Source organism: Schistocerca serialis, chromosome 5 (genome assembly GCF_023864345.2).
Source record: "Schistocerca serialis cubense isolate TAMUIC-IGC-003099 chromosome 5, iqSchSeri2.2, whole genome shotgun sequence".
Lineage (NCBI taxonomy): Eukaryota > Metazoa > Arthropoda > Insecta > Orthoptera > Acrididae > Schistocerca > Schistocerca serialis.
In genome coordinates, this window is record NC_064642.1 from 601,039,946 (window position 1) to 601,056,129 (window position 16,184).

At 44.2% G+C, this 16,184-nt stretch overlaps 1 protein-coding gene across 1 annotated transcript in view; it reads right to left on the minus strand.

The window, feature by feature from the left end:
• The window catches only part of LOC126480747 (alpha-tocopherol transfer protein-like), a 125,873-nt gene that overhangs the window by 15,299 nt on the left and 94,390 nt on the right, over positions 1 to 16,184 (minus strand). Inside the window, exon 5 of the mRNA XM_050104026.1 lies at positions 3,510 to 3,620. Coding sequence (XP_049959983.1) covers positions 3,510 to 3,620 — 111 coding nt within the window. The remainder of the gene's footprint in view (positions 1 to 3,509; positions 3,621 to 16,184) is intronic.

Below are 16,184 nucleotides of genomic sequence, written 5' to 3' on the forward strand. Positions count from 1 at the left end.
ATTTCATGTTCAATGAGAGCAACACGTTCACAGGTTTTGAATCTGTATTTTGGAATTAGATGTTCGAAATCACGGAAACATTTAACTGAGATACAACAACAGCAAGCCCAGAGAAAACGGAAAATCTGAAACGCGGAATCCATATAGCGAAAGTGAATCAGCAGCTTCATTTGTTCAATTACTGTCTCATAATGTCTCATTTCTACGAAAGTAAGTTAAATATATTACATCAAATGTAATATTCAAGGAAAAGTTTCTATTAAGAACTAATAAAACAGATTCATTGACATTAAGCACATTATTATCCTTGAACTATTATTAATGAAAATATGCGCAATGTGCAAATACAAAACAAACATTAATGCAATTACAAATACAAATAAACAGCTGAGTTACATTAACCTGTTCCAGTTTCATTACTGACGCAGTTATCCGTATTATATCTTCCGCAATATGCATACCCTGACAAGCAAAAACATTGTGACCACTGCCTAACGCGACATTGGATGCCGCCTAGATATGCTATGACAAAAATACATAGGCGGAGCAGACACGGGTGGGGGATCACCCTACCTACAAATGGGGAGATCCATTGAGACAACAATTTTGACAAATGGCAGATTATTTTTATGCAGAGCCTGTGAATGGGTACCTCGAAAACGGCGAAGCTGGTCGCATGTTCAAGTGCTACTGTTTTGAGCATCTACAGAAAGAGGAAGAAGGACAGTGTAATTACCAGTTGGCGCTAATGGTTGGACCTCCACGACTCATCACAGAACTTGGGGTTCTGAGGCTTGTTTGCTCTTTAAAGTAGGATAGATGATGATCTTTGGCATCTTTGCCGCAAGAACACAATGCTGGTGCACACACAAGTGTTTCGGAGCACACAGTTTATCGTACTTTGTTCAACGTTGAGCTCCACAGCAAACCACCCCTACATGTTCACATGTGGAGTCAACGACATTGGCAGTTACTATTGCAATTGGCACTGGAACACTGGGGTTCAACCACAGATCAATGGAAACATGTGGGCTCTTCAGGTGAATCACATTTTTTCTACATTTGGTCGATGGTCGTCTCCATAAAATGTAGTCATCGAGGTGAACGGTTGTTCAAAACGTGCAGCGCGCCAAGGACGCAGGCTGGTTCAAAAAATGGCTCTGAGCACTATGGGATTCAACTGCTGAGGGGGCATCAGTCCCCTAGAACTTAGAACTACTGAAACCTAAGTAACCGAAGGACATCACACACATCCATGCCCGAGGCAGGATTCGAACCTGCGACCTTAGCGGGCGCGCGGTTCCAGACTGTAGCGCCTAGAACCGCTCGGCCATACCGGCCGGCGAAGCAGGCTGGTGGGAGCAGTATTATGGTATGGGAGACATTCTTCTGCGCTTGCATGGGACCTGTGGTAGTAATCAAAGACACGCACACAGTTGCAAACCACCAGCATCCCCTTCCCCGACGGCGATGTCATCTTCCACAAGTATAATTGAACGTGGCTCGGAGCCTGAACAGTGCTACAATGGTTTGAGGAGCATTATGGTGAACTCACGATGATGTCTCGCGACCAAATTCGCCTGATGTAGATCCTACTGAATCCACCTGAGTCGCTATCGGACGCGATTACCGCGTACGCAAGTCAGTAGCCCCTTATTTACGCAATGTACATTACCTGTGCGCAGACATCTAATGTCACATACTTCCACAAACCTGCCACCAGACTGTCGGATCCCTGATACATACAACCAGAGATGTGTTTCGTTCCAAAGACGGACAAATAATCTGTTAAGCAGGTGGTCATAACGTTTTGGCTCATCAGTGCATGTTCTGGCGAATTAACATCTGATGTGACAATAAAAGCGTAGCAATGGCAGAGATTTTTCTGTTGAGCAGTCAAATAAACCAATGAAAAGAGACAATGTAGAGCACATTAAAAAACATCTGTGTTGCTTTTCCTGTAAGAAAGATTTACTTGAAGTTAAATATTTTTGTGAAAATATAAAACTGGCACCGAATATTGTTGGAAGCGTTGAGAGATGTTGTGTTCAATAAAATGCGAAGTAACGTACTGAATCAACAAAGAGGAAACGAATGACTCATTTAGAGAGGGCAGTTAGTTGATGGATCACCATCTGCTGCATTCCAGGTTAATTAATTTTTAATGAAGTATTTGGGGAATTTTTGGTTAAAAAATCTGTAGCGTTAGTTGGGATGATGCAAGAACTAATGAAACAGAGCTCTTTGCCAAACTAACCTAACACTGGAAGGATAACTAATGCTTAACGTGTGGGAATTTCCAGACATAGTGATGAAAATTATCTCAGAAGAACACATCAAATTAGTTACCCTTGTCACTATGTAGAGCTAAGGTGATAAAGTACACATGTATGTGAAACATGCCAAAGAAATTGAAATAATGAGATTAAACCTTGTATTTTATATATTCTAACGTAATCATATTTGGTACTTTTTTACTGAAAGACATAATGCTGGATAAAAAGGGCAGAAATAAACCATATGAATAAGGAGCAGGAGGCCTGAAGACAGACAAAACAACAAGTGATTAATTGTGAAACCTTATAAGGAAGTAAATAGTTGAACTGACAAATCTTAGAATGTAGTATACCTGGTGCACTATTAAGATTAGGAATGAGCAGGTTCTCCGCGAATCAGCAAAGAAAGGAAAATATGAAAAAGACTGACAACAAGAAGGGTCACGTGCTAAGGCATCCGGAAGTAACCTCCATTGTTCTAGAGTGAATTGTAGAGAGTAAAAATTGTAGGGGAAGACAGAAATTGAAATGCATCCGGCGAATAATTGAGGACACAGGTTGCAAGTGCTACTCTGAAATGAAGAGGTTGGGCGCAGGAGAGGAATTCGTGGTGGGCCGCATAAAATAGATGGAGAGAGAGAGAAATAGAGAGATTGACTCTGGTGCGGAGAAAATGAATACCACGTCAAGTAGCGGAATTTGTGATGATGTCAGTCAGAAATCACAACTGTAAGCATAACGTCACAATATTCCTCTTACCCAGTTCTGAAAACACTCCTTAAAGGTACATACTGGCAGTTTTCTCACCTTCAAAGGAAATTTGAAGTTTTCCTTAGACTTATTTCCTACGTGAGTACAGTAATATTTTATATCACGGCATAACTTCTATTTTTTTGCTTCACAGTGCGTTGCTCCAAATTCTGATATAAGCTCCCTTCCCCGTTATGGATCTTTTAAAGCTGTAACGTTTTTCCTTACCCTTATTATATTACGCAAAACTGCCGTATCTCAATATTTATGAACGATTACACTGGGCAGTTACGAAACTTTGAACATAGTATGAGGGAACTTTGGTTGTTCTCGGTGTCGTGAAGACCACAGACAAATTAATTGTAAAGTCATCTCTTCTCGCTCCATGTGAAAACTTACCACCTCGAGATTAGCGTCATACAGTTACACCTGCCAGTTACAGTACAACTATGCCCCGTTCACTGACAATACATAAATACTTACCCTCTTCCTTATTTTTTCCGGTAGTGCTGCCCTTACTAGCGTCATTATCATGTCCATAACCTTTGGTGCGTTGACGAAATGCATCGCCTTTATCCTCCGGCAGTAAGCTCCCTGTAAGACATAAAAGGTTTCCTTAAATTATTTAATCTACTTATAGTGCTTGAAAAGGTGTTACGTAAGAACCTTACCATAAACGTCCGGGAGTTAACAATCGTTTTGCTCTCGTGCTCCAGAGGGAATCTGTTTTAGCTAGTATAACAACAGGTCCCACTAATCATTGATGGTAGACACTTCTTATTGCCTATTTCTACATACACCAACAGCCAATGTTTTGCTTCGCTGTGGTGTAGGATGCTATGTCATAATTCAAGAAAATGTATTGTATCGCTTCGTAAGGTTTCATTAAATATATGAAAGTCTCATTTACAGCAATTATTACGAAATAAATTTTCAAACTTTTTTTATGCTTTGTTGAGAAAGCAAATTTAAAGTAAGTGGAGATTAGGAATAACTTTGCCTCTGATTCCAAAAATTATCTTCAATTTCTTTTTATTGTATCATGTATACGCCTAACAGATAAGAGATATTTTTGCCCTAGGCTGACAGCATACTGTCGTAACCAACCAGCAGTAGTGTGCATAGTAAAACCTGTATCCTTAACACCACTTGGATGTGATCCATCAGTGGACGGCAAGATATCCTAGGGCGAACATATCTCACTTCGATTAGTTGTACGTATTCCACGTGCGTTTGAGGATTCGGATGGTAGCCCTGAAATTGATCGTAAGACAATGAAAATAAACTGGCTAGTTCTAATTTCAGTTTGTCATACGACTGGATTGCCGCGTCCCTTCACAATGGAAAGCTTATACAAACTTTTTAGTGGCAATGGACTCCACAGTCATGATAAATTTCTTGAATGAAATCATTTTGACGCATTGGCTGTTAATGTAAGAGTTAAACTGTCCTTTATGCCATATCACTCAATGCTATATAGACTTTTGTTCTGAAATACTTTATTGTATGGTGTGTTCCCTAAGTCTATACTTATCATACTTTACTTAATTCGTGTTTATTGTATTATATGTCAGGCCAAACACGTTCTGTTTCTAAAATTGTGCGTTTAACGGGTTACACTCTATAAGTCCTCTTTTTATTTTGTCAACTAAACAAGAAAGAGTTGTTTCATGCTTTATATTTCAAGTATTATCCAGAATGAGATTTTCACTCTGCAGCGGAGTGTGTGCTGATATGAAACTTCCTGGAAGATTAAAACTGTGTGCCGTGCCGAGACTCGAACTCGGGACCTTTTCCTTCAGCGGAAAAGTACTCTACCATGTTTTTCTTTTTTTTTTTTTTTTAATCTCATTTTGTTCGTTTTAGTTCGTGGTATCTGCTCTGGGCGGACGTCGAAAGACACTCGTTTCAATTCGTTGTTGATCCATTAACTCAGTTTTTTCTTTATTACAGAGGGCAGCTAACCCTCTGACCGAACACGCTGAGCTACCGTGCCGGCACCATCTGAGCTACCCAAGCACGACTCACGCCCCTTCCTCACAGCAGTAAAGCTGTGAGGACGGGACGTGAGTCGTGCTTGGGTAGCTCAGATGGAAGAGCACTTGCTCGCGAAAGGCAAAGGTCCCGAGTTCTAGTCTCGGTCCGGCACACAGTTTTAATCTGACAGGAAGTTTCAAGTATTATGTTGGACACTTGATAGTGGTAACATAACCGGGTATACGTAGTAGTAAAGAATATGGAACGAAATGTTGATCTGAGCCCAACAATAACAGCCAGTGGGGCAAATTCATGTCAGTCAACTGATTTGAGCTGGTTCAGTATACAGGAAGAAATACGCTTTCCAAATTATTTAATTTGTAGTGTTATAGTCTTCTTTTGGAAAGCTTCTTATTTGCCAGTATAGTCAGATGGCAAGTAAATAGTTTCCAAAAGTAGACTACAACACTATATTTAAAGATTGCCTCTTATAAAACTGACAGCGTCAGGAAATTACGTAATCTTTATTTAAAATATGGGGTGAGGCTGCTGGAAGACATTTTTCTCCCTGTTGTTACGATTTATTTTCATCAGCTACGAGAATCTAGAGTGTTTCTCGTACTTCACAACCTCGAGAGACAGACAGAACAGGACAGTCGAAATGAGTATAACTTTCCCCTACCCAGTGGATATAAAGGTGACTAAAATTATTATCATTGCTATTTTTAACGGAGCATGAGATGAAAACCTTTACTACAAACCATAAAAGTTCGCAGTCGATATTCATCATACACGGAATGGTCAATCTCGGCTCTGCTACTGACATATTCACGCTCTCTGAAATGGCATTACGTTTTGACTGCTAATTGGAGTCGTAAAACAACTGGGTATTTGCACACTAATGTGTGTTTTTGTTTCCACACTCGGCAGGTGCATTTTACGATTGTGCCCGCCTTGCGTGACCTATGAACGGATTTCTACATTTTCTTCGTGCACGATTCGTGTGAACAACCGTACACACTTTAAGATTCACTATGACGTCTATGGCAGAAGATATAGTTTCATTAACGGTAAGAACGTAGGAAAAATAATCACCTGTATGGTTCTGCGGTGGCTCTTATTTGCCTAAATGGGTCTGCCTGACTAAGCAGTAGGTGGAGGTGGGGGGGGGGGGGCTGAGGAAACTCTTCTAGAGTCCATCAAAGCATATTCTGACTGAATGAATGACGTTCTCCTTTACGTGTATGCTCATCAACATTTTTTAAAAGTCGTGCCTCATTTTCTCGCCAACGACGATTCTCTCTTATCTGCATAAGTTGGATGTCGCCAATCTCACACGAGTCTCTTACAACCAAGTAGTATTAATGTATGGCCTCTGAAAATCTTTTGTCTAATGTCTTTAGTAGACAGTTGCAGTTCTACAAATGAATCGTTACCTGCCATTTACTTTACTTACACCTCACTGTAAGAGATCGTTTCATTCATGTCTTTATACGTTGTTAGTCCCAAATATGATTTGATTGACTGTAATTGCAACTGATTAATTTTGTATCCATTGGATTTACTCTGCGCTAAAGACTGATCGTCTGTCTTTGCATCGCGCTGTGGTTTTGTTGAAATCTGTGTTCTGCTTGTGAGGATACTTTCGATCTCATCACAGACCTGGTTAGATATACAGAAGGAACGTATTTTCACTATGTGGCTTTGTTGTGGCACTGCATCGAAAGCTTTCCGAACGTTTAGAAACACGGAAACAAACTTGTTTCCTCTATCCCTAGTACTGTACATACCATTTGTAAAACGCACTATTTGAGTTGCATACGAACGTTTCGTTCGGAGTTTAAGCTGTTCTCAAGTTTCGTTCGGAGTTTAAGCTGTTCTCAATGGAGTGTAGTTCGTGGTCTAGAGCCTAGCGTTGCTGCCTCTGGATCACGGGGTCCCGGGTTCGATTCCCGGACGGGTTAGGGATTTTCTCTGCCAGGGGACTGGGTGCTGGTGTTGTCCTCATCATTTCATCCTCATCATCATCAATATTCGTGACATTGGCTAGATGGGACTGTGTACAAAAGAAATTGGACTGTGAAAAAACCGGGCTTTGTACGGGCGCTGATGACCTCGCAGTAGAGTTCCCCAAACCAAACATAATCACTATCATCATCATCATCACCCACGGAGTGCTTTACTGTGTTTCCGGGTAGGTTAAAGCGTCAGATCCAGGGTTATGCCACAAATATACATAAGTAATACAGAGCAGTGGTTCTGTGGAGCCATCTCTAAGGTGTTCCGTACCTTAATCGGTAAAAACGGAAACCTTATAGGATCACTTAGTTGTCCATCTCTGTCTGTCAGTCTCTGTGTCTGTCTGTCTCTCTCTGTGTCTGTCTGTCTGTCCGACTGTTAAGAACCCTTTCTTCTCAGGAACGGACAGACATATCAATTTCAAATTTACATCGCATACAGAGGTAAATTGGAAATTTGTGGTACGATCTTATGGGACCAAACTGCTTAGGTCATCGTTCCCTAAGCTTACACACAACTCAGTCTAACTTAAACTAACTTACGCTATGGACGCCACACACCCATGCCCGATGGGGGACTGGAACCTCCGACGGGGGGGAGCCACACGGACCGTGACAAGGCGCCTGAGACCGCGCGGCTATACCGCGCGGTGCATAATAAGGCATAAGGGTAGGCGTCAATGTAAAAAAAATTAAGATTCTAAGTCAATTTCATCAAAACATTCGTCTATTTAGGTCAGAAATTTTGATACTCGCAAGCTCTCTCATGAAAATCTGTAGGGTACTTCCCGTTGACATAGAATCATGAAATTTGGCAAGAAGCAAGGTATCACGGTATAAGTAGAGGAAAATATTCCAAAACTGTTAATTTGTAATTTTATCACGCGAAATTTTTTTTTGTTACTTGTTATCCGACTTAAAGCTAAAACATTCTCGAAAGTCTTGGAATTCCCGGGACCGAAAAGTCGCCTTATCGATGTCGATAACAGACAAAATTTGTCAAGATTTTTGATTCCCGGAATGGATCTATACACATTATTAATTTTGTATGGGACCCTCAGAGCGCGGCTCCGACTTTCACTTGAACAATTATTTTTTTATACTTACGCCCAGTGACTTTTCTAAATATAGGATACATAAACCGATGAACCATAACATTATGACTATTGCCCACCACAGATTGAACGTCACCTGGTGGCGTTAGGAGCACATGACACAGGAATGTACATACGCATAGAAGACACGATTGGTGGGTCATCCTAGCAACGACACAGGAGCAAATGCGTAAGTCTACTGACGCAAGCGACGTTGATGAACGGCAAATTGATACGGTCCTGCGGCTGGGAGAGAGCATATCGGAAACGAAAAGCTGGTGAGCTGTTTGCACAATACTGGAGCGAGTGTCTATGGAAACTTGTTGAAGGGCGGAGAAACCACGAGTACGCCACAAAGTGTTGGAAGTCCAAGACTCATCACACAATGCGAAAATACGTGGCAGTTCTACCGACAGAGCATAACGCTGGTGCAGACACAAGGGTTTCGAGCAAACCGCTCAAAGTATACTGCAGAACACGAAGCTTCGCAGGACACTACCACCACGTGTTCCCATTCTGACCCAACGACATCGTCATTTACAACTGAAGTGTTCACAGAATCAGCAAGATTGGATGGTGAATGAATGCGAATGTGACACCTGATGGAATGAATCACATTCCTTCATTGGGTCCAAGATCCGGAGAAAAAAAAGATAGGGCAGTAAGCGCTATTACCTACTATTGGCTGATGCTTTAACGTCACTAAGGAGTAGTGTCTGCCCCAGGAACATATATATAACACGTGGCCACCCATTTGTGCAACGTATTTGTGGAATGTTTCAGTTTATTCTAAAACAATGAAATGTTAATTGTCGTTCTGCTATTAGTAGACTGTTTCTGCTACAGCCTGCAACTAGTCAACGTTTAAACAGACACGTCCGGTTTTTAAAAATATTCCATCATCTATCGAATTGAAACATGCAAAAAAATCGTAAAATACGATCTGTTTGTGCAGTTTTCAGTCAACGTAAATGTTCGATAAAAGCAAGAGTTTTCTGTGTTTACTCTGAGACAAGTTTTAACTAGCAAAGGAGATCAGTATAACGCTCAATTTCATTTTGCGTTCACCACAGTTTTGAAAGAACATCTACTAATAGATGAATAATGTCTTTATCATTGCATAAATTATACAAGTACTTTATTTGTAGAAAGCATTTGAATTACCTAACAGCTTTCAAAATACCTGAATGGCAGCTGAAACTGCGATTTATTCGCGAAGGCAAGGCTGACACGGCAGGGAGCAGATATCTGACTTCTTCTCTGAGAATATTGCAGCTTTTCTTCGAAAAAAGTAATTGTCTTGCAGATGTTCTCTTTGATCCAGCGAACCTGTTTTCACCTATTGGACAAATTTCGGTTTCAAAGCGTAAGATTTTGTGTGCAGTGTTCGATTAATTTTACGAGGCACAAGTGCATTTTTATTACTTTCTTCATCGTACAGACGTTGTCTGGCTGATGACAACTCACTTCGAAGATCTTTATTTCGTGCCTGCAGTTTCATGCATGTTTTTCAGATGAGCATTTCTCTTTTGCAATGCCGCTACGAATTTCTGTAAACTGTCACTACCTGAATCTTTACAAACAACTTCCTCTGTAAATTTACATCCATGAGCACCCTTCTTTCGTGTTGAAAGCTTTGCTAAGGCCTTTATGCATTTCTATGGATCTCACGATTGTTGTTGAATCGTTCCTTTCTTTCTCCTATTACACGTGTACTATCACTGGCGCTATTACTAAAGGCAAATTAGGGGATGAAAACTCACCGCTCTTAAGCACTCGCTTGCATGGAAAAATTAGCAGTTCCGAACTCAAGGTTCTCTCGTAATCAGTTTCTTTGACATGACGAGGGCATATACTAGCATTTACAACATTCACAGCGTCTGTGCTAAAGAATTTCGGCAACTTTTGCAGTTCAGCGAAAAACACTACACTCACGAAGTCACACAGTCGCCAGCACACAAACTTGGGCGGAATGTGTTACTCTCTGACGTCATGCCCAGAACGGCATAAGTGCGATTACTTCTGGGCAGCCGTTACTGTGCGTCCTGACTGGTTCGATGGGCGTCGATTTACGATTTGAGTTCCCGAAGCATCTCCGTAATACACTCCTGGAAATTGAAATAAGAACACCGTGAATTCATTGTCCCAGGAAGGAGAAACTTTATTGACACATTCCTGGGGTCAGATACATCACATGATCACACTGACAGAACCACAGGCACATAGACACAGGCAACAGAGCATGCACAACGTCGGCACTAGTACAGTGTATATCCACCTTTCGCAGCAATACAGGCTGCTATTCTCCCATGGAGACGATCGTAGAGATGCTGGATGTAGTCCTGTGGAACGGCTTGCCACGCCATTTCCACCAGGCGCCTCAGTTGGACCAGCGCTCGTGCTGGACGTGCAGACCGCGCGAGACGACGCTTCATCCAGTCCCAAACATGTTCAATGGGGGACAGATCCGGAGATCTTGCTGGCCAGGGTAGTTGACTTACACCTTCTAGAGCACGTTGGGTGGCACGGGATACATGCGGACGTGCATTGTCCTGTTGGAACAGCAAGTTCCCTTGCCGGTCTAGGAATGGTAGAACGATGGGTTCGATGACGGTTTGGATGTACCGTGCACTATTCAGTGTCCCTTCGACGATCACCAGTGGTGTACGGCCAGTGTAGGAGATCGCTCCCCACACCATGATGCCAGGTGTTGGCCCTGTGTGCCTCGGTCGTATGCAGTCCTGATTGTGGCGCTCACCTGCACGGCGCCAAACACGCATACGACCATCATTGGCACCAAGGCAGAAGCGACTCTCATCGCTGAAGACGACACGTCTCCATTCGTCCCTCCATTCACGCCTGTCGCGACACCACTGGAGGCGGGCTGCACGATGTTGGGGCGTGAGCGGAAGACGGCCTAACGGTGTGCGGGACCGCAGCCCAGCTTCATGGAGACGGTTGCGAATGGTCCTCGCCGATACCCCAGGAGCAACAGTGTCCCTAATTTGCTGGGAAGTGGCGGTGCGGTCCCCTACGGCACTGCGTAGGATCCTACGGTCTTGGCGTGCATCCGTGCGTCGCTGCGGTCCGGTCCCAGGTCGACGGGCACGTGCACCTTCCGCCGACCACTGGCGACAACATCGATGTACTGTGGAGACCTCACGCCCCACGTGTTGAGCAATTCGACGGTACGTCCACCCGGCCTCCCGCATGCCCACTATACGCCCTCGCTCAAAGTCCGTCAACTGCACATACGGTTCACGTCCACGCTGTCGCGGCATGCTACCAGTGTTAAAGACTGCGATGGAGCTCCGTATGCCACGGCAAACTGGCTGACACTGACGGCGGCGGTGCACAAATGCTGCGCAGCTAGCGCCATTCGACGGCCAACACCGCGGTTCCTGGTGTGTCCGCTGTGCCGTGCGTGTGATCATTGCTTGTACAGCCCTCTCGCAGTGTCTGGAGCAAGTATGGTGGGTATGACAGACCGGTGTCAATGTGTTCTTTTTTCCATTTCCAGGAGTGTATTTGTGTGGTGATCTAAAGCACTGGTAATAAACTTAGCAGCCCACACCAGAATTGTTTCGATGTCCTCCTGTAATCCGACCTGGCTGGATCCCAGCCACTAGAGCAGTACTCAAGAAACTGTCCCATTACACCGAGGTCGAATCCTTCACCGCTGCAATCTTTATAGGCTCATTCCATTTCCTGTCGCATTTGAACGAAATGCCAAGACGTTTAATCGCCATGTCTGTGTCAAGTTACACACTGTTAATGCTGTAATCGAACATCGTGGGATTTCTTCCCCTCTGCCTCAATTTACATTTTTCTGCAATTAGACCCAGCTGTAATTATTCACAACAACCAGAAATTTTGTCTGAGTTATCTTGTATCCTACAGTCATCCAAGGACGGCACCCTCCCGTACACTACAGCAACGTCTGCAAGCAGATGCTGACTGCCGGGCACCCTATCCTTCAGATCATTTATGTATATATAGAGAATAGTGGCGGACCTATCAATCTTCCTTGGAGCAAGTTATATGGTTTTGATGTTGATACAGCTGTTGGCTATAAGCTATATTCTCAAATCTGTAGATTCATACCAAAACAATTTCGTTTATGAGATTAATATTCGGCATCCAAAATATTGGCCATCGATCCTTCTCTACTACTTTCGCAAAACAATTTCGTTTATGAGATTAATATTCAGCATCCAAAATATTGGCCATCGATCCTTCTCTACTACTTTCGCATCCATACCGCGTTTAACGAAGCGTATGCGGGATAACCTACCTGCTAACGTGAAATACAGCACTGCTGATACTTGTAATATTATTTCTTGACTACGTATAAGGGTACTGACTGTTAAAACATATTTTTCAAGCATTACATTTCTCTCTGACCCGAATGATATAATTTTCTTCCGAAATAATCGGCAACCATTTGAACAAAACACTAGTTGCTTTAATTTTTTTTTAAAGGCAACTGCTGTGCTAGTTCTTCACATCGGAAATCTTGTTATTCCAGTCACACCACCTCTTCCCAGTGCAATCGGACTTCTCCTTTGTGTCATCTATGCTTGATTCGCACAGTCAAAGAGGAAGACTGGACTTGATGAAAACTCAAGTAGTAATAAGACTTCTTCACACAGAGGAAGTAAAATTTTTTCTCGTACAATTTCAAATATTTAAGGAAAATGGTGAAATAAATATAACATAAAATAAAAATATCGGTACTCTGTATTCCCATTGAGATATTTTGATATAGCTTGGGGAATATATATATATATATATATATATATATATATATATATATATATATATATATATATATATATATATGGTGGTCCATTGATCGTGTGCGGGCCAAATATCTCACGAAATAAGCGTCAAACAAAAAACTACAAAGAACGAAACTTGTCTAGCTTGAAGGGGGAAACCACATGGCGCTATGGTTGGCACGCTAGATGGCGCTGCCATAGGTCAAACGGATATCAACTGCGTTTTTTTAAAATAGGAACCCCCATTTTTTACTACATATTTGTGTAGTACGTAAAGAAATATGAATGTTTCAGTTGGAGCACTTTTTTCGCTTGTGATAGATGGCGCTGTAATAGTCACAAACGTATAAGTACGTGGTATCACGTAACATTCCGCCAGTGCGGACGGTATTTGCTTCGTGATACATTACCCGTTTAACATTTGCGGAAAAGGTCGATATTGTGTTGATCTATAGCAATTGTGATCAAAATTCCCAACAGGCGTGTGCTATGTATGCTGCTTGGTATCTTGGACGACATCATCCAAGTGTACGCACCGTTCGCCGGATTGTTACGTTATTTAAGGATACAGGAAGTGTTCAACCACATGTGAAACGTCAACCACGATCTGCAACAAGTGATGATGCCCAAGTAGGTGTTTTAGCTGCTGTCGCGGCTAATTCACACATGAGTAGCAGACAAATTGCGCGAGAATCGGGAATCTCAAAAACGTCGGTGTTGAGAATGCTACATCAATATCGATTGAACCCGTTACCATATTTCTATGCACCAGGCATTGCTTGTCGACGACTTTGGACGTCGTATACACCTCTGTCACTGGGCACAAGTGATATTACTGGACGATGACAGATTTTTTTTCTTTATTGTTAGTTTTAAACCTGTTACAGGCAGGCCATCAGCAGCATACTACGCCGCTCTTTGGCCACAGAGAAACACAAAAGATACAAATGTAGACCATTAGAGAAAAAAATAAGGTGGACATATAAACGGAGACATACACTTTTAAAATACATGGAGCCGTTCACGGGCGTAGAGTCCAAGATAAAATTCGTTCGGACACTTGGACACACACAGAAACGAAAATTGTCACACGCGAATGGAGGAGCACAAAACGAATAACACTGAAGCACTTGAGCACGAAAGACGGCACACACAGAAACACTAGGTGTTGATCTCCGGCGCGCGAATGTTCACTAAGTGTTTACGAGTCCGGGGACCTGCCAAGAGCGGTGGACGGGGGGTGGGAGAGGGAGAGGGGAGAGCAGAGATGCCATGGGCAGAGGAGAGAGGGGGAAGGGAGGAAGGGAGAAAGAGAGGAAGGGAGGAAGGGGGAGGGGAAGCCCGGGGGAAGAGGGGTGGAGGAAGGGGGGATGGGAGGAAAAGGAGAGAGAAGGAAGGGAGGGTACCCAGAGGAAAAGACACAGGAAGTGGGAGGGGAGGATCAAAGTTGATAGGAGGGGTAGATGGAGGGGAGGAGGACATCATCAGGGTGGGGGAGCTGGCGGAAGCCACCTTGGGAGAGGGTAAGGAGGGGGACAGATGGAGACCGGGTGGGACATGGGAATACAGGTGTGGCAGTGGGCGGAGTTGGGAGAGGATAGGTGAGACAAGTGGGTGAGGAGGATCGAGTTTACGGGAGGTGTACAGGATCCGTATCCTTTCTAGGAAAAGGAGGAGGTCATACAGGATCCGCATGGGGGAGGGGAGACGGATGCGATAGGCGAGGTGGAGAGCATGGCGTTCAAGGATCTGAAGGGATTTGTAAAAGGTAGGGGGGGCGGAGGTCCAGGCCGGGGGGCGGAGGTCCAGGCCAGATGGGCGTAACAAAGGATAGGGCGGCTGAAGGATTTATACATGTGGAGGATGGTGGAGAGGTCCAGACACCATGTACGGACAGAAAGGAGCTTGAGGAGATGGAGTCGGGAGCGTGCCTTGGTTTGGATTGTCCGGAGATGGGGAGTCCAGGAGAGGCGACGGTCGAGGGTGACGCCAAGGTACTTAAGGGTGGGAGTGGGGGCGATAGGACGGCCATAGATGGTGAGATAGAAATCGAGGAGGCGGAAGGAAGGGGTGGTTTTGCCTATAATGATCGCCTGGGTTCTGGAGGGATTGACCTTGAGCAATCACTGGATGCACCAAGTGGTGAACTGGTCAAAATGGGAATGGAGAAGGTGTTGGGAGCGCTGCAGGGTGGGGGCAAGTGCAAGCAAGGCGGTGTCATCTGCAAACTAGAGAAGGTGGACGGGGGGTGACGGCGGCGGCATGTCCGCCTTATACGAAAGGTACAGAAGGAGGGAGAGGACGGCGCATTGGGGCACACCGGCAGAGTGAAAATAGGTGTAGGAATCCGTATTATGGATGGTGACGTAGGAAGGATAGTGGGAGAGAAAGGAGCCGATCAGACGGACGTAGTTAATGGGAACGGCGAAGGTTTGGAGCTTGAAGAGGAGACCGGAATGCCATACGTGGTCATAGGCACGTTCGAGGTCCAGGGAGAGGAAGATTGCAGAGCGACAGGAATTAAGCTGGTCGGAAAGGAGATGAGTAAGGTGAAGGAGAAGGTCATCGGAAGGGAAGGACGGCCGAAAGCCACACTGGGTAACAGGAAGGAGGCGGTGCTGGCGGAGATGCTGGTGGATACGCCGGTTGAGGATGGATTCCAGGACTTTGCTGAAGACCAAGGTAAGGCTGATGGAATGGTAGGAGGAGACGGTGGATGCGGTTTACCAGGTTTAAGGAACATCAGGATATGGGAGGTTTTCCACAGTTCGGGGTAGTATCCAGTGGACAGGACTACATTGTAGAGCCTGGCCAGGGTGGAGAGGAAAGAGACAGGAGCTTCACGAAGGTGGCGGTCGGTGACACGATCGTGACCAGGAGTGGTGTTGCGTTTTGTGAGGAGTAGTAGTGATAGGGGCATTGAGTTCTGTGTGTGCAGTGTTGTCCAAGTACTGGAAACGAGGTGCGAGGGGAGGGACAGAGGTGTCAGATCGATCACGAACATCTGGGAAGAGGGGGTAATCGAACTGGGGATCATTGGGGATGGAAAATATATTGGAGAGGTAGGAGGCAAAGTGACTGGCCTTACTAAGGGTGTCAGGGAAGGGAGAAGAGGATAGTAGGGGGAAAGTTTAGTTCCGGTAAGGCGATGGAACGCTGACCAGAACTTGGACGATTTTATAGGTAGGGTAGCATTTAATCGGGTGCATGTCTGTCGCTAGTCCCGGCGTTTCTTAGCCACGAGCAAATTTCGAATGTGTCGCTGGAGTTGCCAGTGGTGTCGTAGTG